The 24,196-nt window shown below is 36.6% G+C and overlaps 1 protein-coding gene across 1 annotated transcript in view; it reads right to left on the bottom strand.

Annotated features, from left to right (window-relative positions):
- Window positions 1-24,196, bottom strand: part of MIPOL1 (mirror-image polydactyly 1) — a 203,851-nt gene that overhangs the window by 124,179 nt on the left and 55,476 nt on the right. Inside the window, exons 6-8 of the mRNA XM_068399133.1 lie at window positions 14,637-14,766; window positions 8,848-8,881; window positions 8,418-8,588 (exon numbers count right to left, since the gene is read on the bottom strand). Of these exons, the coding sequence (XP_068255234.1) occupies window positions 8,418-8,588; window positions 8,848-8,881; window positions 14,637-14,766 (335 nt within the window). The remainder of the gene's footprint in view (window positions 1-8,417; window positions 8,589-8,847; window positions 8,882-14,636; window positions 14,767-24,196) is intronic.

Raw genomic sequence — 24,196 nt, 5'->3', positions numbered from 1 at the left:
TCAACAAAAAGCAGCTCTATTCATTCTTCTTAGCTCTATGTCCCACAATATGCTTAGTCAATGACTGATGTTGTGGTAGCGGCATGATGAGCAATATAGTTTGGCTGCTATTCTTTGAAAATATCTCCACTGCACAATTAAATCCAAACTTTATATTCTGCGTGTCATTTTATTTGTGATCTATGCTACTAGTTTGAAACCTATTTCTCTTTGAAGCAGCCACGTTCATTTATGTCTTGCGACAGGTCCAAAATCTTCACCAGAAAAGTCTGCATATAAAGTAGTTTCATAATTTTCAAAGTAAAAAGGCTGAAAACAAATGTACTACAATACTTTCTCCAAAAACACTGACAGCTTTTATTTCCCTTTAGCTATTTCTTTTATTTTTTTAATAAATCTGATTCTCCCTCTTGAAGTCATCTCATTTTTAACCTTAATTTCATGTAATTCACTAGCAGAGCCTTAATGCAACTAATTTTGAAAATATTTTCTTGGATTTAATGGATTTTTTCTATTTCTATACTTATAAGTAATGAAGCTTTGAACTTCTATCTAAAGTTCTCAATGACTCTTAGAAATTTTCACTGAAGAAACACAATTTGCATGCTACTTTGCACTGGGAGTGCAATTTGTAGTTTCTCTCATCTGTCTCTACTTCTTATGCTTTGTTTTGCACCATGGAGTGCTATCTGAGAACATGGATTGGATTCCTTTTTTGATTAAAGCAAACTCAGAGATACACTCCAGGAATGCACCTAGTGCCTTCTGACACAAAGGAATATTCAGTTCATAGCACTTGACTACAAAAAAAATGCAACACACACCCACCCTGAAACATATTAATGTGGATGTCAGATGCTGAGAATTATTTCATACTCCAGGTCCATTCCTATTTGTTCACACTACTTGCTAAGACAGACGTAATCAACCACAAAGTTGCAACTGTGAACGTTCAAGAAGAGGCAAGTGTGTAAAAGCAAGAAGGGAAATGAACACACAGGTCAGACATATTAACCTTTTCAGACTCCACATTAAATATAGATATGAAACATAAAAATCTTATTTGTCATCTATCAAAAGAATTTTTATACAAACTCATCTGGGTATCCAAAATAACAGCATTTTTGCAGGAAGTTTTCTTAGAAAGTTGCCTAAGAAAACCATCTTTCAATATGAAACACAGAGATGGATTTTTTTTTTTTAATTTTTAAGAAAATCAGAGACATTTTATCCAACAGGTAAGCAAACTGAAATCTGATTCAACACTCAGTACCTAACTTGAAACTGTGAAATGTGAAGTACCATGGAAAACTTACTTTAGGTACCTCTACAATAGTTTTGGTACCTATAGAACTTATTGCATGCACAGTGATTCAGCCTCCTCTTCAGAGGGAATACTACTTGAATTCTGCTTGTATTACATTGGAAATTTCCTCTAGGGGTTGTTGCTACTAAAACAGGCAATCAATAAGCATACAAACCTTTTTTCCTCTCTTTCATCCTAGGGTTTTGACATTAAATATTTAAATTAATTCTAGAAATTGGTTTGGATGTCTAAACTGTGTGAACCTAGAGCTTAGCACCATGATAGATGAGTCAAATAGCAATTAATCAAACAAGCTTGAATGCAAATTTACTGTCATTTTCAAAAGGGGTGAGGAGTTTCTAGGTACTAAAGAGAAGATGAATGTTCGACTGGAAATTCATTAAAGTTTACAATTAAAGACACAAAGCTTGATCATGCCCTCAAATACTATGCAGACATGTATTTTCTGAATTCTGCACAACACACTGTTTGCAGAGGAACAACAGGTGATTTAACAATGCAAACAATGTTGTGTCTCAGGGCATCATTCAGCCAAAACCTTATGGCAGTAAAAAGAAGAAATGTAGTATCAATTAAAAATTTGCTTCAGAAGTTCAAAAAGACAAACCGTAATCCCACTCTTCATGGAAACATTGCATTAACATTTACATATTTACACATAGCATTCATGGACTAAATACAAAAGTTTGATGTAAGAGCTCCTTAGGGTAATTTCCTTTGGATCCTCCTCTCCCTCCCACTAATGACCTACCAGCTGACCTGCACTCCCAGCTGTGAGGAGTATTAACTCAAAAACCACAAGACCTCATGCAATCAAAGCCTTGTTGAAGTCGAACTAAGGAATAAGCTGCAAAATACTCACTTTCATTAGTGAAATTCTGACTCCAGTGAAATCAAAGGGAGTTTCATGCCTTACTAACAGATACCTGCCTAATGTACCTCTGCTACATTAATGCAAGAGACCAACTGACACTACAGACACAGATGTGTAATGTCCCCAAATCTTCTATCATCCTGTCTGAACATCTCACTTCTCCTCAGCTTTCTTAATGCCTTGAGAAGGGAGAGTTACATACAGTGATCAAAGAAAACAGAGCACCATGACAAAAGATTAAACAGGTGTTATCCTTTTGGAGAACACTCTATACAAAGCAGAAAACCCAACGTAAGACATCAAGAGGATTCTGTTTGGCCATTTTCCTCTATATTTTAGTCTCCAGTGGACTAAAATTCCTACTTCAGAAGAAAAAAACACTTCACATATCTTCTGAACGTAGCCAAATATTTAACTGAGTACTCCCCTGGAAAATATTCACGCTCCAGCTAGCACAAATATATCAGAGGTAGAGAGTCAGAGCATACCCAATCGTCTCAGAAAGTAAAGAATTATTATAATTTTTCAAGCTGGGTTTGTTTTTAGAAGCAGCAAGTAGCCAAGTAGAAAAGAACCTGCTTTTTTTTGTGAGATGCAAAAGATTCTTAATGCTTTTCAGCATCATTCCCAATAGTTTTACTCCGTGCCTCTCAACTACAGCAGTCACTGGCTCTGTTTGGCGCTTTGAAAATTCTGTAACTGGTGAGATTCACTTGGTTTATTCTGAGAAGCTGCGAAGAAAACATGGTTTTAACCACGTTCAGTATAACATGGACTTTCTAAGACACGGATTTAGTCAAACTTTCAAAGGATTATCTTTGTTTAGGTACACAGGAAATGAAATATGACATTATAAAGCACTGTTCCAGTGCAACACAATCAAATGGAAAACTAATCACAACACTTGCTCATATAACTTGTTTTTTTGTGATCTTTCTTCAGGATCCCTTTTACTCAGCATTACCTCCAAAGAAGAGAGGTCTGTGAGGTTTACCTGAGGCCACTGATGTGAATACCAATAAAACTGACAACCATTTCTTCAATTCCTGTTTCTTTTCTCCCTGCAGTCACAGTGCAACTTTTAGTGTTAAATCTCAAATTATTTTTTTAATATCTATTCTATATTTTATTCCATATCCCTATTGCTTTCTTTCAGGACTTGGACTAAATTTGCAGGGCAAGAGGGGCATCTTGCAGACAGCTCATGTCTCTCTTTAACCATCCTCCTGGCAAGTAATTTCCCCATGCCCATTCATCTGCTACCTCTCAGAGAAAAGCACTGCAAATGAGGGCAACAGGAACTTGCTGTTGCCTGGCCAAAGGAAACCATCCATAAGAGTGAACCAGCGTGGTCCTTGGATCCTCAAATTACAATAAACATCCCCTTTACCTTCACTTCCCTCCTCAAATAAGCCCGTGACCAAAATAATCAGTACCCCACAGCAGCTGCCTGGTTCACAAACAACTGTGAATAGTTTCCTACCTTTTCTTTTCCTGTTCCCAAATATCAGTGGCAAAAGGGAAAAGGTAGCAGGGGAAGCATCCTGGCAGAGCAGCTAGGAGGACACTGTCAAATGTGTTCCTGCCAACCAAGAACTCGATCAGTATCCTTAACCAGGAAGTGTCAAAGGGTACCAAACACAGAGTTTAAAACTGAACTGCTAAGTCAAATTACTAAAAATAACATTCCAAACTGTGGTTTGGATTACAAAGGGATCACCTCTATCCTAAAATAAGAGAGTCATGTGGCATTGTAACCTGTCACCTGAGTATTCCCCAATTAAGAACCCAAGATCTGTAAGTAATTTTTTTCATTTGCGTATGCTTTTGCTGTTCTTACACTTCATACAGCTCTTGGGTTTATTACTGTTCACTCATGTATGCTGAGAATGCCTTAATGCTCTGTGAATCACAGGTAACACAAAACTCTACACCTTATTTGGTGTAAAAGGAAGGAAATTGCTTGAGTAGAATGTAAAAAAAAGTCAGCAAGAAGATGGCTCGTTGTAAGTACAGACATTTATCAGTTATTAGTCATTAGTCGAAACTGATAATGATGGGCAGTCAAGCATAGTGCTTCTCATCTTTGTTTTCAATGACGATAAAGTGCTGCCTGCTGCCAAACAGTATCTCAAAACGGAGAAAGGTACTTAAACTTGCTTCAGATGAGCAACTGGGTGCATGCCAATTTTTTACATGAACAGTCATAAGCATGTTCCTGCACAGCAGGATGTGATCAAACTATTCAAAGCTGTAAAACCAGGTTTGCTTGCCAGTTATGTTATTGCTTCAAGATCAATGTATTATACACGATACTTTGCCAGCCATGAAACCACTGTTTTTCCTTAACAATGAATTCTACACCTTTAATATTTAGAACTCTGTATAGAACTGACTGTTCCAAATTAAAAAACCCCAAACATTTACAGAATGAAAGTTAGGACTGAAAACATATCAAACACGATCTCCGGAACTATAAGCCATCTCGTACTTCGCTTTAAAAAAATCACTTCCTTCAAGCTGTAGAGAAGTAAGGGGACCTTTTAATTGCTAAACCAGAAGAAAAGTAATTGTAATGACTTACTCAAGTCATCAGCTTCAGCTGCCAACCCTGTAATCATATTAACATTCCTGTCCATAAGGTGTGATGTGGTTAATAGGTGGTTGCTGATTTGAGACATTGCACTGTATTGCCTCCTGCTGGAAACCAATTCTTTAAAGTATTTTATGAAGATCACACAATGTGACTATGCCATATGTAATCTTTATTAAATGTCTGTCACTAATTGGATTACTCAAGCCAGAAAGGTTTTTGAAGAAAGGCAGAACTGTAGTACAACTAACTGGACAAATAAGTTTTTTCCTTCAACGGCTTAAGACAAAACCGAACATTATAGACAAGAAACTGATGTTTTATTTCTCATGACAGTCAGCACCTTTCTCCATTTTCCTTTCAGAGGATCAGTCATAAAACAGACTCAAGCTCCCCAGTATAACACAATATCTGTTCACTAACAAACATATCTTAGCAAATACAACCAAACAGTTGAGTTTGTTTTTTTAAGGGGGTTGGTACAGGATAAGATGGATGTCAATGTTTAGCCACGCTTTAGTTGTTTGGTTTTTATTCACTTGAAAATACATACTAAAAGTAGAATCAAATATTTGAGTTTATACCATTTTATTTGTTTTCACACATACAAAAAGTAGTTTGCATATTTGCTCAGCAATCTAGTGAATGATCTAAAATTACATACACATGTACAGCTCAATACAGTGATAGAAGTGCCTCTATCTGCTTTCCAGTAAGAAGTAACACTCACATTTGAAATCTCAAAAAATTATGCAGAGGTTCTTGGGTGCTACAGCTCAAAAAAACATTTTCATGACCTTCCCAAGACATGAACAGTGTTCTTCATTTTTTGAAGAATAAAAAAATTATTCAAGTAAAATTCAAATAGAGGAATCACAACTAGCTGACCATTGTCAAGTATGCTGCAATAGCAGTCCAGTTAAATGCAACTTAATAGTATAAGTACCAGAAATGGTACTGCAAAACTGCATTTCAAAGACTAGTTGAAAGTAATCTGTATTTACTTGGTCACAGGAAACACACAGTTTATAGAATGTCCATTCTCTAGGAATGTAACCTATTTCTTACTTGAAATCAAAGCAATGTGTTTGAGCTGTGAAGGCTTTTGTGTTATTGTTTCTTACTGAGAAAAATCAGAAATCCTACAAGTAAAACCCAAAAAGCTATATACTAGTTATATTCACTGTGCTCAACTGTCAAATGCCAAGCTATTGTGAAGACAACCATAAAGAAGATAACAGATGCAGCTTCATTAAACACAGTCAGTCCAAACCCTTATTATCATATTGGCAGTTCTCGGCCATATGGAACTGGTTATGGTGGTCACTCAAATGACATTGCTGTCTCCAGCACTGCACAACAGCAAGCAGGAACAGAGCAACACGGTATTCGCACAATGTGTCACGAAGCATTTAGCTTCCATTGCCTAGTGACCTCTGAACTTTAAAAATGCCTTTTCCAGAGGATAGCCACAGCACACTAATGGTTTACTCTATTTCTGCTTTGCCTCAGGCTGTTCTCATCAATCCCACCATCATATTTGATGTCACTTCCGCCAAAAAGAAAAAGATTTTAACTTAACAGATGTTATGCATGCCTGAGGCGACCTCAGATCTAACTTTCAATAATTTGCATTTGTTATGCTAAGCATATACATCCCCTGAATTATATCTAGTCCCTTTGTGGTCTAATGTAGGAATCCCTCTCCTATTGTTCTTGCTGTTAGCACTGTAATAACTACCGCTATTGCAATGTTAACAAAAGACTACTAATAATTCACGTACAGTACAAATTCCCAAGGAATCATCAAGTGAGAAAACGCAGGTTGAAATGCTGGCTTCAATTCCGACACCTATTTTCTAGATTCAAGAGTTACAGCCATAAAAGTATCACATATGTGAAAACACAACACATGATCAATACAGTTCTATTAATAATAATTAATTTAAAACAATGGTATTATAAATTGCAAATGGTATCACAGTAGTACAGCTTAATACCAAAAATTTAAATTTTCATTTGGTGGGGAATTATTATGTTATTCATTTATTTTTTCAGCTGCACTATCTACTTAACATTACCTGTGCTTTTTGCTGACAGGCCTAAAGATGGCTTTGCTAGTTGTGGCACTTGAGCCATTACTATATAAAATAATTCTCTTTATTAATTTCCAAGCTGATTAATTGGAAAAGATTACTCCTTAAACAGGTAACTTAAAAATCAGTTTAATTAAAGTGTATATTAAAATGCCCTACAATTACATTCTTCCACCATTCATAAAAGTTTTATGGTCCAAGTATGCCTGAAAGTCCACTTCAACAAAGAAGCAAAAACTGACAAAATAAAAATAAAAATATCAAAAGATCCTTCTCTTTTGCTGAAAGTTTTTATCTTATAAGCTGCTCATTTTTCAAATGCCCTGTGCAAAGAAGAAAGGACATAAATGTTTGGCTGGACTGTTGGAGGTTTCCCAGTAGCTATGCTGTTCATCATTATTATAAAAGCAAAAGTAAGTAGACTGAAAAAGTAAAGTTGCACCATTAACATCCTTTGCAGTTCATACTGGATAGACACACAAAATATTTTGAGTACCAGGCAGATGGGGCTTTCAAGGTTAAAGTAAAGTAGGAAAGAACACAAAAACAATGACTGTAAAACAGGGAAAATCATAGGGTGTGTAGAAGGGACTCTTTTACCAGGAGACTTCTCAATACAACATAAATTCAATCATAAATTCAATTCAATTCATTATCCATACCACTCAAGATCACAAATTTTACTTTAAATCTAATAGAAATTAGTTAGATGTGGGCTAACTTTGGTAACTCACATTAAAAACCTAAATTTTCAATATTAGAAGAGTCAGATGAAATTTCTTGCCTGGGACGAATACATAAGGAGTTTCATCCAGTCTAAAATCTTGTGTTTTCCCAGGAGATATATCCCCTACTTGGACTGCTCCTCCCTAAAGCCTGTTCCTATTTAGCTAAATCTAGGTTAAAATCCAGGAAAGAAAACTGGGGAAAAAAAAACAACAGAAGAACTGTTCCATGAGATGGGAAAAGCAAGGAGACTATCTTCATGGTGAAGATAATGAAGACAATATTGTTCTGTGAAAATCAGAAATTGCAGGGAATGAGTGATCTGAGCAGAAAAAGGACCTCAGGTTCTTTCAAGTCATGTAGCAGAAGTGTAAGACACTGAGAGTCAAGGACCACATGCTGATTTTTATCTCCTGAATGTAAAGTGACAAAGGGAGGAATTGCTTGCATTGTTGCACATGGTACAGTTATGTTCCTTTAAGGTATATTTCTGCCACTTATAACCCTATTGGTCAATACACTGAAAACTATTTTGTTTTAAAAAAGGAGACAGCTAGTGATCAGGTGCAAAAAATACAGAAACAACTTTTCTCATGAAACACATTGATGTAATTTCAATGGGCACTACTACCATGAGGAAACAGTTGATCATTAATCAGCCATTTACTACGAGGGCTCTCTTTGAGATTTTCAACAGAGAAAAGTAAACAAAATCATTTTCTTCCCCAAAAGTAAAGACAAAAAAAAGAAAAAATAAAAAAAGAAACTTGCTATTCAGTGATTATATACTTGTGGACTTACTTGAGACAAAGCAGCATCCCGTTGTTCTATTACTGCATTCATTTCCTCAGCTATTATTTTATTTTTACGTTCTTTGGTCCTGTGTATTCGATTCAGAATTATAGCTCCATTCTTCAGTATATCTATCCCTGTGTCTGCGTTGTTTATTCTGTTCAGTAATTCCTGTAATGTCTACCAACAGCATTATATGTTAGTCAGACATGAAGTTTTAATATATTTTATTTAATATAGGGTTTTAATTAATAGGCACATGTGAATTGTAAATTGACTGAGTGAAGTTATTGAATTTTCATATTGCAGCAAAGATGTACATTATTAGTGTGTCAATTCTTCTTTTTCCCACATCTTAGTTCTTGAAACCCACTCAATTGAACTTAAGCCTCTAAGATATAAGACTGACATCAAGAAATCTCCTCAGAGAATGGCTTACCATGTCATTTTCTTCAGGGTTAATATTTTCTAGCCTAGAAAAAAGGGACACAGAAAGCCTGATCAGTAGCATTTCCTTAGTGCAGCAAAATGAGTTCGCCTTTTAAATCTTTAGAACCTCAAGTAATTTCATTCTACTAGTCTTTAGAGTCAACCATGACACTGAACATATTAAAGTGCCACCTGCTCGACTCCATCTTTCAATAATGCTCCATATCTTCAGCACTGACTTCAGACTGTTAAGTTATTAATGTTTACTGCTATATATGACTACAAGGATCAATTGTTCATATGTGCTTAGATGAAGAAAGTTCCCCAGCGATAGAAATGACTGATGCTCTTATTTTATTTATTTCTGGGCTTACAACTTTTACCTGACATTGTATTTTTGTTGTTTTTACTGCAACCCAAATGAAACAGGACAGGACTTTTCTGGAGATTTTTTTTTTCTCATTTTAAAGTAATTATTTTTCCACCTCTCTCTTCCAAAATGAGGGGAAAAACCTAGTTGAAATTTCCTTAAAAATGTTTTGATTTTGTATCTTGCATAAAATAGCAAGCTAAGCCAATTCTCTGCAAATTTATTTCTGGAACAACACCCCCTGCACTTTCCTCCCTTTCTATTTCAACAGAACATATATTGACCTGTCAAATACAAAGATGATACGAGGAATTTAATCATACAGCATTGAACACTGGCTGTGCAAAAGCAGTGAGTGATAGCATGAAAACCTAATCAATGGGATAGTATGCATTATATTTTACCTAAGGTTAGTTATATGGACAGCATATTATTTAAAACACTTATTTATATTTTAAAATGGAAGAGAGCTCTTTTCTGGAAAAATGAGCATATTAAAGTTACCTTATCATTCCATTGCTACTTACTTAATGGTGACTTCTGCTAAAAGCAGGTCTGTTGCTAGCATATGGTATTTTAAAAGATAGATATAGTACCATTAATCACCTATGAAACAGCAACACACACTTTTTCAACAGTGCTGTGACAGGTGCTGCTCTGAAGCCAAGATTTTAGCTAGTAAACATCACAGAGCACTTGACAGCACACTAAAGCGTTAGTTTTACCAGATAACAGTACATAAGGCATAGTAAATCAACCAGTACAGAAATTAATTCTTTAAATAAAAAAAAGAAATAATTCAGAAGGTACTACCAGTGTACAATGGAATTCACAAGCAGTAGCTACTCCAACATATACAGTCGGCACCAGAACCAAACAAAACAAAGTAAAAGCTAACCTTTGCTGGGTTTGACTTGTATGCTTAAAGTAACACAAATCATAAAATAACAAACATATTATAAGTCCAAATTCTCAGAACTGGCTCCTTGACTTGGCTCCTTGTAGAGTTCCTGCTTTAGGTTTTCACATTGCTCTAAGTGCCACTTCATGTGGGACTTGAAAATGGATCTCCAGCTAGTTTGTATTCACAATGAAAGGAACGGTATTTGTCAAAGTAAATTGGCAGGACTGACCCGGCTTCTCCAGAGGACTTCTACCCTGCTAAAAGTGTGGGTCAATAAAGTCACCCAGCCGACCAACAGACTGGGTAAGCAAGACACCTTAGAGAGAAATGGGGGTGGGAAAAAGAACAGGAGCTTCTACCATAAGTGTAGTTCTTCAGCATACTATTGCCACAGGGGATCTCTTAGTAGGTGTACATGCACCTCCTCAGGTGATGGTATTTTTTAAAAAGCAGCATCCAGAGCTGTGTATTTGCCTTGCTGCCTCTCCCTGTGCTGTGCACAGGCAATAAGTGACCCTTAGATCTCTCATGATTTTAAACAGTGGTAACCAAGGATTCCTCTTCCCTCCATTTCTATACACATTCTGCTAACGTAAGCCCTAGGGTCAAGAGGACTGAAAGAGTTTTGGTTGTTACAGTTAAATAATGACAACAGAATTGCTCCAGCTGCTAATTTAAAGAAAGCATTAAAGCATTTGATAAAGGTTGGCAGGCTGTTCAATATTGCCCTCTTGTAAAGATCTCTGATTGGACTAAGTCCAAAGCAGATGGAAGGAGTGACCTGTGCTCTAAAACTTGATGAGTGTGGCACAAGTAGCCAATGTTCTTTAAAAAAAACCAAACCTCTATGTGCTCCACATTTGAGACAGAGAACTTGACCTTTTGAACAACCAGCACCAGGAAGAAAATATTCAGGGTGGTAGTTGGAAAAGTTCCAAGATTCCAGAAGAAACTCCAAAATTAAAATAAACCAAGTCCCTCACAGCTCATCCCATCCTCTCTGCTCCTTTCAAAGGATTACTGGGGTGGTGAGGTGAACTCAAAAAAAATTTCCATTCAGCCACAGTAATAAACTACTTAGAATAAAGAGGCTGAGAAAAGTTATTTCCTCATGGGTTTGACTCTGCTTCTGAGAATGCAGCACCTCTATTTGATTCTTCTCAGTCACAGTCCTGGCTTGCTCCTCCCATTGTAAAATGCCAGACATCCAGGCAGATAAAGAAATGCGTGTCTTGTCACCTCAGCTGAGATGTTACCACAGTTAGTAAAGATGCCCAATGTTCTGAAAAGCCTGAGTGCTGGAGCCAGGCTGGTGTTCCAGCAGGAATCTTGGCTCCACTCAACTATTTCTTGTTTGCGAGGTGTACGGCTGCATGCACAAGCATCCTATAAGCTTAGAATAAATGGATCAGATGAAAAGCAGCTGAGGCTGATGGAGGCAATCCTGCCTTCTTGGTTCTGTAATGCCCAAAGATTTCAAAAACAGCAAAGAACTTTCTTCAAAAAAATGAACCTCCTCCCCCAACCCAATAATCACAACAGGAAATGTTTCCCTGTACCATACCATTGCTCTTTTTTGGAAGAAATATCACATTATCTAGAAGGTGCTGTCACATAGAGGACTGATATGGGTCAGGGAAGAGCTGTGGTCAGCTTGACCTTGGTCAGGTTGTGCAAATGGGTGCAGTCACTGTGGGCTGAGGTAATACTGAATATAAACTGGTGGAATGGAGCAAGACATCTTTGAAGTTTCTTACATTATCTGACATGGCTTAAGACATTCCTATCAAACTTGCAGTTTGGCTGAATGGGTAGCAAAGTAAGGAAAGAGGCAGATATTAAGAAATCTGATGCAGTGAACATGATGATTACTTGAACATAAAGAATGAGTTTTTCTCCCTTTCAGGGGATTACACATGGCAATTAATGCCCAGTAATTCATTACCATTAAGTACTTGCTGCATGGATGATTAACAAACTTTAACAAACTTCACAATGGGAACAAATGAAGCTTTTGGGCTCCCTGCCTTTGTGGCATTTGTCAGTTAGGATTTTTCTTTTACTGCTCTGATAACTGACACTAAAACTATCAATGGAAATAAAAGCATGTAACATTTTTCAGAACCCTTCAGAAACATCTTTGTGCCTTCTGGGAGGCATAAGCTTGCTTGGGATCTGCCTAAGGATTTTGTTCATGTCCAGGATGCCCTCAGTGACAGGTCACATAGCACCGAGGACGTGAAAGACTTGTGTACGACTCTTCCCAACGAGCTGCCATTGCCACAGTCAATCTCTGTAATGCAGAATGGGAGACCCTGGAAAATACTGGAACTATGATCTTCAGTACACATGCAGCCTCACAAGGACAATTCTTTTGAATTAAATTGGTTTTGTTCCCAGTCTTGTGTCCTGGTGTTGGCTGATATGACAGCAAATATCATGCAGAAGCCTGACCTGCACCCTGGCAGAATATGCAAGAAGAGATACCAGCTACAGACAATGGCTCGCTGGTTTAGGCAAAGAGGAATGTATATCAGGTATTGAACCAACAGTAGCTGGTTAGCCCATTGCAATTTTTGCCTCTGTTGTGTTGATGTTCTCCACAGGGAAATCTCTTATGCCAGTTCTGAGACTGTGAATGGCATCAGGGTATCAGGCCTCTCTATAAAGCATCAGAAAGAGCAGCCAAGTGGATGACAGAAACAACAATTGCTATTCTCTAAATGATAGCAATAAGATATAATATCTTGGCTCCAAGCTATCAGCCAAGGGAGTTATTGACCCTCTCCTTGGAGGAGGTACCTTTTTTGTCATTACCAGTGTATCCAGTGCCTTCTGCAATGACATTATTTTGGGGAAGGTAGCATGCATGTTCTCCAAGAAATGGAGTTTCTTTTTCCTGATCCTTCTGCTTAGAACTGAGTTGGTCTTCCAATACATGAGTGAAGCAGACAGAAGGGGTTGAAGAGAAAATAAGTGAGGGTGTTCTGAGGGATTCACGTGTGTCAAGACCTGCCACATGTGTGTCTATGGATTCCACTGCAGAAAAAGCAGCAATACACCTCCAACACACTTAATAACCTGTGATTCCTTCCAGAAACCCAAAAGTCACTGACTAGGTCTGTCAACCAGAATAATTGATTTGCTGCAGGACTTGAGTGCTTTAACCCCGAAGATCTTGAGTTTATGCCAACAGCTTATACATAGTTTCATTTGATGTTTGGGGCCATACAAAACTTTCTTGCTTTCTTTACTACTGGAACATACAAAACTAGAAGAGTGACAGAAGAAATTGGAAAGACTGGAGTAACGCTCACAGATATAATACCTTTTATGGTAATTTAAAGCAGGTTTGTAATTTCCTCAGAGACTGCTGCTCATATCAAGATTTCAGACACACGTACACCTATAATGGGCTCTGTAGAGACATTTATGCTAAGAAATTGTGCACTAATTCTTGCGGGAATCGAATCTCCTAATCTTGCTCTTGAGTCATACTTACAGGCCGTGACAAACTCTAGCAACTTGTAAATTCCACAGAGTAATGGTGTACAAACTATGTGCAGATTATTGAAATTTATTTAGATAACATTCTCTGGCCTCACTTACAAAAATACCCCAAAGACGACTGTGTTTCTGCCATAAAGAGGAAAGAGTATTCTTAGTAGAATCAATTATTTAAAACATAATTGCCTGCCATTTAGTTAACTAACAATTGCACCTGTTCCGTCACCTACCATGAAAAACTTCTCTGCTTTGTATTTCTCTTGGCAGAAAAATATGAGAAATTTCTCAGCCACTCTAGACTTTGGAGGACTACCCTTTGGTGGACAACCATAGACAGTAACCAAGATGATCACAATTTGGATGGAGAAGGATTACATGGAGAGGCAAATTGTAGCTTCAAAGCTGCCTATATCCTGAAGTGAGAAAAGAAACTGTTCTTGATCTTCCTCTCCTGACTTAACAGTTTTGTTTAACCTGAGATTGTCTATTTCTGTTAACATGGTATACATAAAACTCTATGAAGTTTAATTATACCCTTATTGCCTTACAAACTGCTTCTACACTAAAGATAAGAAAAAACCCATATATTTTTACTATATCACCCACATCATTAGTAGAAATATTGCTGAAGAAAATGTCTAGTGGGCTTAAAGACTTGATTGATTTCCTATACATAGCAACTTCTGACTGACATTCTTGTACTCTGTGTCAAAAGATCCCTATAAAATGTCGCATTTGTCTTATTTATCCCTGAATAAATCAATACCAAAGCTTTTGATTATGTTTTTAATTTTTGTGATCAAAACTATTCACCTTGCTCTCAGTCTCCAGAGGAAAATATGGTCTTATAGGATGGCTGACAAATTAACCAACAGCACAGTAAGACTAGCACTAGCCTGGTATTTAATCATAGAGAAGTTTGTGCTAAGTTTTCCTAGATAACCACTGTCGAGTACTTTATGACAGTCACAGACTGACACAACAACCCTGTTGCACAGGGCAGGAAATGTATACTTACTGTTTGAGAGACTTTTCTAAACGCTGGACTCGTAGGAATGCTTCATCTCTCTCTTCATTGGCTAACTTAAGCCTTGCCATGACAGCCTCATCACGTTCCCGTTGAGCAGAATAAACTTCTTCCACCAGAGCTGCAAAAGTAACCAGTGTGTTTAACAAACAAGTTTGACAGGGAAAGACACTATTAGATGCACTTACATGGGCCTTTGCCAGAATCTCCTAAAATCAACATTTCTCTACTGACCTCGGATTACTCTGGATAAGGTCTATATTACTCTTCAGAAACAACATTAAATTGCTGTTGATTGCTAAAATGAATACTTTAAGGAATGAAACATAACTATGTGTTTTCAAATTCACCCCTGTATAACCAAACAGGGCAAGGAAGTGATTTGCTTTGCGTTCTGAATACTTGTTTAATGGAAAAGTAATTCTTAAAGCTTAGAATCATATGAGACACTAGTAGGTTTCTTCTAGGATACAGAGTTAAAAGTAATGATCCATTAAAACTACTTCTACCATCACACTGCTTCCTATCAGGGTGGCACACTGATATTAAATATTAAAAATGCTAATATTTTCATAGTCTGTCTGGTATCACAAGAGTGGCACAGCTGGCATGTCTCCTTCTCTGCCAAGCCTTTACTTTATTGTGTAATATACTGTTACATTATCTGTTACGGCATACATGGACCTTGGAGCATTAGGTGCCAATAAACTAAGATTTACTGTCTATCCTTGGGAGCAAAATAACACCTTCAAGTCATTCCCCTTCCTGAGCTTACATTTTCTTCCTGCCTCTCCCCTGTCAATATGTCTAACACCAACTCTGGCACACTGCCAGAATCCTTACCTTAACCCTGCCTCCACTAAAATCTTTATTCATACTTTCATTATTTCCCTCTGCAATACTGCAAAATCTCTCCTCACAGTCATCATAAAACCCTGCAGTCAAAATATCTAGGGACTTTCACGATGCCATAGTAAGATTGCTGTCACTCTAAGACAGAGGACTATATCCTCTCCAATTGTCACAGGCACCTCCAAAAATCTCAGCTGAGGTCTGTAGGTTCCAGAATTCTCCATGCTCCCCTTCTAGTCTGCCAAACTGGTGTTTAGCCACAGTCTCCTAACACTATACTATGGTCTTTGTCAAATTTTGGCATTTTTTTTCTCAAGAACCTTCTGTATTAAGCCATTGCTGGTGGGCTTCCTTACCCCCTTCAGAAGTCTGCTCCCCCCTGAACCACTTCTTAAGTCGTTAAGATCTCAAATAAAGGCTTCCTCCCTCTTCACTTTAGCCTAGAGCATTTATCTCCATTCTTACTTCAATTGACATCAACTTTGTTGCCTTTATATGTTACTTTACTCTCACTTCACCTTTGTACATTATTGTACAAAAACTTCATAGTGTGATATAACATAAAACACTTTATGGTTCTTCACAGAATGGAACAATAGGAACATGGTAGCACATTTTGGTAGCAGTTATATTGCTGGCACAAAATGCACTTTATCAGTACCCAAAATTCCCAAACTCCCCAACCAACTGAAATCCACGAAGTGGTAAGTTTCAAGATGGTTCACAAGCAGCTCAGATAACCAGGTGTCATGGTTTAACCCCAGACAGCAACTAAGCACCACACAGCCACTTGCTCACTCCTCCCAGGTGAGATGGGAGAGAGAATCAGAAGGGTAAAAGTGAGAAAACTCATGGGTTGAGATAAAGACAGTTTAATAGGGAAAGAAAAAGCTGCGTGAGCAAGCAAAGCAAAATTAGGAATTCATTCACTACTTCCCATTGGCAGGAAGGTGTTCAGCCATCCCCAGAAAAACAGGGTTCCATCACATGTAACGGTTACTTGGGAAGACAAACGCCATCACTCCGAACACCTTTCTTCTTCTTTGCCCAGCTTTATAGGCTGGGCATGACGCCATATGGTATGGAATATCCCTTTGGTCAGTTGGGGTCAGCTGTCCCTGCTGTGTCCCCTCCCACCTTCTTGTGCAGCCCCACCTACTTGCTGGTGGAGCAGTGTGAGGAGCAGAAAAGGCCTTGACTCTGGGTAAGCACTGCTCAGCAATAGCTAAAACATCCCTGTGCTATCAACACTGTTTCCAGCACAAATCCAAAACATAGCCCCACACTAACTACTGTGAAGAAAACTGACTATATCCCAGCCAAAACCAGCACACCAGGTATGTAAGACGAGTGAGAAGATGAACAAAAAAAGAGTCAGGAGAGATCAGTTAGGAAGATGTTCAAGGTAGGAAAGCAATCCTCTTGTCCTCAGGCTGAGAAGAGCGTTACTGAGGAAGGAAGCATTTTTTGCAGGTCTAGCAAGAGGTTGCATGATAGCAGCAGACTGGACAAAGGAAGACAGGGAAAGGCTAAATGTTACTTCTGGAAGTGCAGTCCCTTCTCTCACAAAAATCTGCAGAGGAGCTACAAGCCTGGTCATCAGGTCAGAGCTGAAACAAGTTGCGTTCCAACAAAAGAAAAAAAGAAATTCAGCATCAGAAGAACAAATCTTGAAATGTACACAAAATTTAACAAACACTGATTTAATTCTCTTCTATTTGAGTATTTACTTGTTCCACAAGAATAACGTCTGTTTTCTTGATGATCTATTTCCCCCATTTGCAAGAAGAAAGCTTTGCTTGATGTGGAATGGAAAAACTAAGGCATGAGTAGAGCAGCTGCAAAACTGCGTGCACACAGATTGGTAGCCAGCAATAAGTTTGCAGCACTTGCAGAGGATGAGTCCGATATCCGCAAAGGTATGTGGCTCAGCAAGAACCAGAACAAATTTTATGATGTGGGCTATGCCTTTCAGCTCACCAGACTTCCACTTAGGTTGCTGAGATCTGTGATGGCAGGTAAAATAGTGCCTCAGCAGTGACTGCCTGGGTAAACTACAATGCAACTGCTGTGTCCTGGTTGGATCTGGAATATACAAGCAGTTTAATTCTCTATGGTAATTATTACCTATCAGTACCTTAATATATTTGTTTACTATAGTTTTTCTAGTAAATTGTCTAGCATCATGCCAGAGACATTGCACAGAGAACCCTTTCCATAAAGCTGCAAGTGGAAACATGCAATTTTCATAATGAAAACAATTGCTGGAATTAATAGAAAGTGGTCTAAAATAACTGAAGATCTGGCACTAATTGCTGTTCTGGGGTTAATTAGCTTCCAGATCAGTTAAGTTCTTTCTGGTCTCTTTGAGTGCATCCCTCCTTCTGTCAGACCTTATAACATCCCCACCTCAGTATGGAAAACCACAATTTGCTGACTGCTACAATGGATCTTGAGCATACCACTACACTTAGAGGGACTGTGTTTTGGCATATCTAATTCCCTCTCTGTGTAACTACAGCCAGTGGTAATAATGATTATAGAGGCTTTTTAAAACCAGATTATTGCTTATTTGTCCTTAAACCAAAGTAATGTATATAAACCAGTATGAAAACATTCAGAAAAAGAGATTTTTTAAGTTCCTTAAACATCCTTCTTATCTCAAACCTTACCATCCCTGATAGCAATCCAGAGGCTAATTGCCTTGAACAGTGAACCCTTCCCCCACCCAAAGGTCCATTACAAAATACCGTCTTTTAACTATTGGCTATGGAAAAGTGACTTAAATTGAGCAACCCCTTCTTGTAATTTTCTTATCCTTCCACTAAATTAAGGCATCGGAGTAAATACCCCAATGATCAGATCCAGCAACTACATTAAAAAAAGACTTACAATAGTTCCATATCAATTAGAAGTGTTTGGCTTTTGCTTCTATTTCTTAAACATAATATTGCAAGTTATTTTTTTTGTATTAAAACAGATTAGGGAGAGTGTAGAAAAGCATGTAAGATGCCTGCATGGCAATCTAACTTTAAAAAAAAAAAAAGTAAAAAAAAAAAGATACTTAGCTATGTGGCATTTTAATACCATGTAGCAATAATGACACTGACCACAAGAAATTACTAATTTAAAAAATACTTAAAGTTCTCAGCTAACTCATTTTAATGGTCTACAGAAGGCTAACTCACCTCACTCCTTTACCAGCCAAAGCTTCTGCTGAATTTAGGTTAGACATTTCTGTTATCCAATGCCTATACATCTCTAACTATTTAATATTTTACAAATACCTTTTTTTAATACTGTATGGAATATTATGACAGTTACACAATTGCAGGTAGTCCAAACAATGATGTTGTTAACAATAATGTTCATCATTCAGATTGAGCTATGGATGAGTCACAAGTAAAAGTTCAGGACCATAAGGATCACAAGATTCTTTAAATAAGCCACTGAAATACATATACCTTTGGGTCACAATGCAGCAGCAAACCAAAACATTGTGTGTCATATTTAGGAAAGTATGTGAACTATAAGCTGTCCAATGAAAAGTCTATGAGAGAGAGTACATAAAAATCCTCCATATTAAAAAGAGTAAAGAATATCCAGATTATCATCCCTATGCTTCTTAAAAATGCCAGGCAAAAATTAATTGAGAGTAACAAATCAGGCTCCTGAGTCCCATTCAAGATGTGGCACAACCAGCAAAATAATAGCTCCATACTGGCACACTGACTTGGTGCTTGATTCAATGAAAAAATGATCCAGCTACTTAGTCACCAACTGCTCTGGTCGACACCACGAGGTTTTTCTTGGAGACCTTCCAGTGGTGCACCAACCAACCCTATCCTGTTTATCTTGAGGCCTAACCAACAAGAAACACAAATTCTTATAGAACTCATGTTTCAAGCAAGAAAATGACACAGAAAAACGAAGTATGAATAGTCAAGTATTAAGCTAAAATGAATTGTGTCATTGACTAATTTATATACATATAATGACATTCAAGAGTTAAAATATTTAAATACCATAGTGTGAAATTAAGAAAAAAGGATTGTTTTCCAGTGCTTGCAAACATTGTAATATATACAAATATGACATTACTATACAAATATGACATTACTATTTAGTTGCATAAACTTTATTTGCTTTGGAATAATTTAATAACATCTTTCTCCTTGTAACTAAAACCCCTGCATACTCTAAAAGAGCTCTTTATTTTAAAAGAATCGTTATGCTAAAGTCATCAATTCTAAAACATTTTTAGTTTTTAGTAAAGAAAACAATTGTAAACAGAGAGCTTTTGTAAGGTAGATAGCTATTACAAAGTTCACTTAGAAAATCAATATAGCATTTTAGCTGGAATTTGCTCATTAAACACCCACAGCTCTAATGCAAATTATGATGGAATGAATAAAGCAAATACATATGCTTCTTTCTTTTTATTAAATGTAAAATCTACTGTTAATTGCATCTGGTATGTCATACAAACTTTTCTCCTTAACTATTAAATGGAAGCTTTTACAAAAGTCATTAGAGATTCTCTTTCTTTGACTTGTATAAATTTCAATATTTGTTCAGTAAAGGTTCACAGCAGTTAAATTACATTAACAAATATTATTAGCTACTATGTAAGCCAACTAAGTAAAATACTTATATTGCAGGTAAAACAAATCAATGGGTGTTTACAATAATATTTGGATATGTCCATTTTTAAACAAGCTTATCAAATACCATGTAATTCTTAGTCAAATGAGAGAGACTCAAAGTAGATTTTTTCTTCCCAAATACTCAAATTTGTTTAGTAAGCTAATTGTTTTCTAATATGGGCAAAAATAAATATGAAGAAGATGAACCATACTGAGTATGAGTTTACTGAGTCAAAGCAGTGTACATATTTTCTTAGTTGAACCTGATTCTTTTGGCAAACCTATCCTCTACACTTTTCAAACTACCTTTAAAATACAGCAGTAGTGAGAAGGTGTGTTGGAAATCATTCTAGTTTAAACAGTGGTTCATGATTTTCCAAACAACAGAACTTTGGGGGAAGGAAGCATGGTTCCCAGGAAAAAAAAGTCTGTTTCCTGATTTCCTAGAGGTCATCTGTGTAAATAAAAAAACTGAATAGGAGAAGCAAGAAAGAAGAAATTGTTAGGACATAAAACATCTATGGCAGCAGAATCACTTCATGTTACTCATTAAAAAATGTAAAATCCAGAATACAGTCCAGACCTTATAAGAAAAAGATGAGATCACTACCCACACTGCTATCTCAGAAGATACAATAAGTATTACAACACTGTAACACTTGGCTTTCAAGATAAGTCTGTTTTGCAGAAATAATAACATTTTGGACTTTGCAAGGTGTTTGACATTAAGAGATGTGATGAAATACTGCTTTTGGCTTTGGACTACATGAAAAAAAAAATGACCCAAGAAACAGTACAATTAAAATTTTGCTTATTGTTTTTGTAACAAGTACTAGATATAGTGATCAGTTACTTCCAAGAAGAAGACATGGTGAGAAAGTCTTTCTGTTAATAACAATGTTGCAGAAGGTCAGGGTTTTGCAGTTTAAGATTTAGTATTCAAGATCGGTGGTTGCTGAACAATAAGATACTTGGAATTTTCTTTGGCATTGATTCTGGTACATTCAAAGTAATTTTACTAGTTACTCGCACCATTACAGCAACAAGAAATACAAATGAGATGATACGTTTTTACAAAAAAGTCTCTGAGCATCTTAAATATTCAAGAATTGACTGAAATAATAATTAATGACTTAAAAAAATTTTGATGCATGATTTGACTTCTGTTTCATACAGGTATACAGCTCTAACATAGGAGTGAATGTTGAACTCATGAGAAAAATGAAGCAAAGAATATTTTCTGTTTTCTGCCTTTCTGAGATGTATATTATTCAAAAGGAAAAGTAGAAACATGAAAGAACTTGCTCGGCCACATCATACTTAGAATTAAAGATTCCTGTAATGAGCTTCTTGTTTATCCTGCTCAGTTGCTTCCATGAAAAAACCGTCAGCTGAAATTTATCCTACAGAGAGGTTTAACCAAAGCTTTTTAGGGATTTTTGTTGTGTTTTCACATTGGGTTTCTGAGTAGCAGCTACAAGGATGTGAGGAATTAGGGAAATATACTGGGAAAAGAGGTGCAATGACTGCCTGCCTTTTCATCAGTCCTCTCATTCCTGTCCACCATTGCTGGGTCTCTGTCAGTCTAATCACGGGAGGACTTGGAAACTATCCTTGCCATTTCCAGATGGAAAACTATTATTAAATTTTATTTAACCATATGGATATATGCTTGTTCTCCTTACAGAAACACAAACATGTATGTATTTGTTATCCAGTCATTTTAGAAATCAAAATCCTCTGAGACTTCTTTCTGCTAGATTTAATGATTGTGCCCACAATTCTTAATTAAGAAGTCAATCATAGCCAAATAAATATCAAAAAAAAAAGATGTAGTGCATTGCCATGAAAGCCTTTAAAATGCATCATCAATTGGTCTCTGTGTATACATGTTACAAAATGCAGATAATCCCTAGAAATGTTCAAAGCCTAAGGCCCTTACACAGTTCTCATTCAGGTTAATGGCAAACTACCATGAGCTCCAGGGCTGACTGTCGACTTAAAAATAGTGCTGAAATGTTCTATTACAAAACAGACAACTTCAGTTCCTAGCTCTTTTTTTGAAACCTACCAGTCACTTACTTTCAGTTATGACCTATAACTGAAAAATAAAAGCAAAATAGTGGTAAGAAGATCATAGGAAAACTACTTAAGAGTTTTCACCGGTCTATACCAGGAATTATAGACTACAAGTCATTTACACCTAAATGTGACTTTATAGATAAAAGCAATCTGAACAAACACTGATAGAACACAGTGACTTCTTTATTGCTTTGTGTTTGTTGTATGTATTTAGTGCATAGCATTCATCTGCTCTTACATTTCCAACACTATAAACAGAGTGTTCTTAATAAAAGGCTAAAGATGCTTAGTGGCAGCTCTGCATAGGGTTTTCTTTGTGTACTCAGATCCCAATTCAATTAAAAAAAAATAAATCGGGAAATAATAGGAGAGAGTATTATACACAGACTCCAAGGCAGTTCTTGTGAAAGCCAATCCTTGTACAATACTTAAGCCTCTGCTTCTCATACACTAAACACAGCTGACTTCAAAATTCAAACCTTAATGCTGTTAAACTTTTTTTCAGTGAATAATTACTGATGCCTGAATATTTACTTTAGGGGGAAAAATATAAATGTTGCATTAAAGTTTGCAAGTTATCATTTGACAGATTAAAGAAAAGTTTTTGTAATACCCCAAGAAGTAGATTATTTGCAGACCTTTTTATTCCTGAATAAATCCCAATTCTTTATGTTCATCTAGCACCATGGTGGAGAAGAAAGAAGGGCCAGACTGATCATAAAACTATGCAGAAGATACTGGCTTGCTTTTTACATACAAGCTCCAACAATAAATATCTTAGTAATTTACACTTTAATCTATGCCAGCTCATCATATATTGTACTTTGAAGAGCTGCACGCAACTTTTGGACAATCAACAATTCTGACAATCTGAAGGTAAAATTACATTGTTTCAAATTAAGCTGTTAAAAATTAAGCCAAAATGTTCTCAGTCACAACACCCTCACCTTGTTTTTTTTTTTCTGTCCCTTAGGTGGACTGTCTACCTTCCCATACAGAGGATTCAAATCCTACAGCTATTTTCAAAATTCTGTTATTTACCATGAAATATTTGGAAAAATATTCAGGAAATAGTTTTGCATAATGAAGTATTAATAGGACAAACCCCCTAAGAACTATACAGACTATATACACAAATGAATTATGCACAGAAAACTGAGATAGGGAAGTATATGCATTACCTACTTAAACTGTAAAATATCATTCATATTTAGGTTTATAAATACAAGGGTTGGGAACTATTGAGTTCTTTTGGCTAAAGACCAATATTGGCCTTATTTCAGTTTAATTGGAAGAGGATCTTGAATTCACCTTCTCCATGAGATATCAGGAACCTGGATTTCTGTTTGTACCAAAGGTTAATAAGAAATGTGTCTGCAAAAGTCAAACAGCATTAAATACCAAAAACTGATTATTATTCTGCAGGACTTGTTCTATCATTCATAATCTCTCCATGCTCCAACCTTCCACAGCTAATCTTTAATGGATGACATAGAAGAAAGAAAAACATCTAAAAAGGGAGCTCTGAAGAAACGGAAAATACTTTTCTTCTGTGCTGGAATTTATTGCCACCCAAAGTTTATTACTGGCAAGATTACTTATTTCCTCTTACTTTTGGGGATATTAAATCAAACTAACTTTAAGCTAATAGACTCTTGGATATTTGTCTTCACTTTTGCTATTAAAACTACTGTGTATGCATCCAGTAATTATTTTTCAAGTTAATTTAGGAAACTTCAAATAATGTTCATGAACATTTCCATACCATATTGAAGAACTCCAAAACAACACAAATGTTAATTCTCAAGATTTTGGTAAAAACAGACCTGCAAAAAAGGACTTCTTTGTAGGTATACTGACATAGTTTCCAACAGACTGAAAGCTGTATAACATATACAACCGTATTAGAAGCACTGCTTTCCCCTTTTTCCACACTACATTTCCTGTCATTACTCCAGTCTTTCAGAAAGC

Source organism: Nyctibius grandis, chromosome 4, assembly GCF_013368605.1.
Source record: "Nyctibius grandis isolate bNycGra1 chromosome 4, bNycGra1.pri, whole genome shotgun sequence".
NCBI lineage: Eukaryota > Metazoa > Chordata > Aves > Nyctibiiformes > Nyctibiidae > Nyctibius > Nyctibius grandis.
The sequence above is the reverse complement of the archived record's forward strand: the minus strand, read 5'-3'. Positions and strand labels throughout refer to the sequence as shown.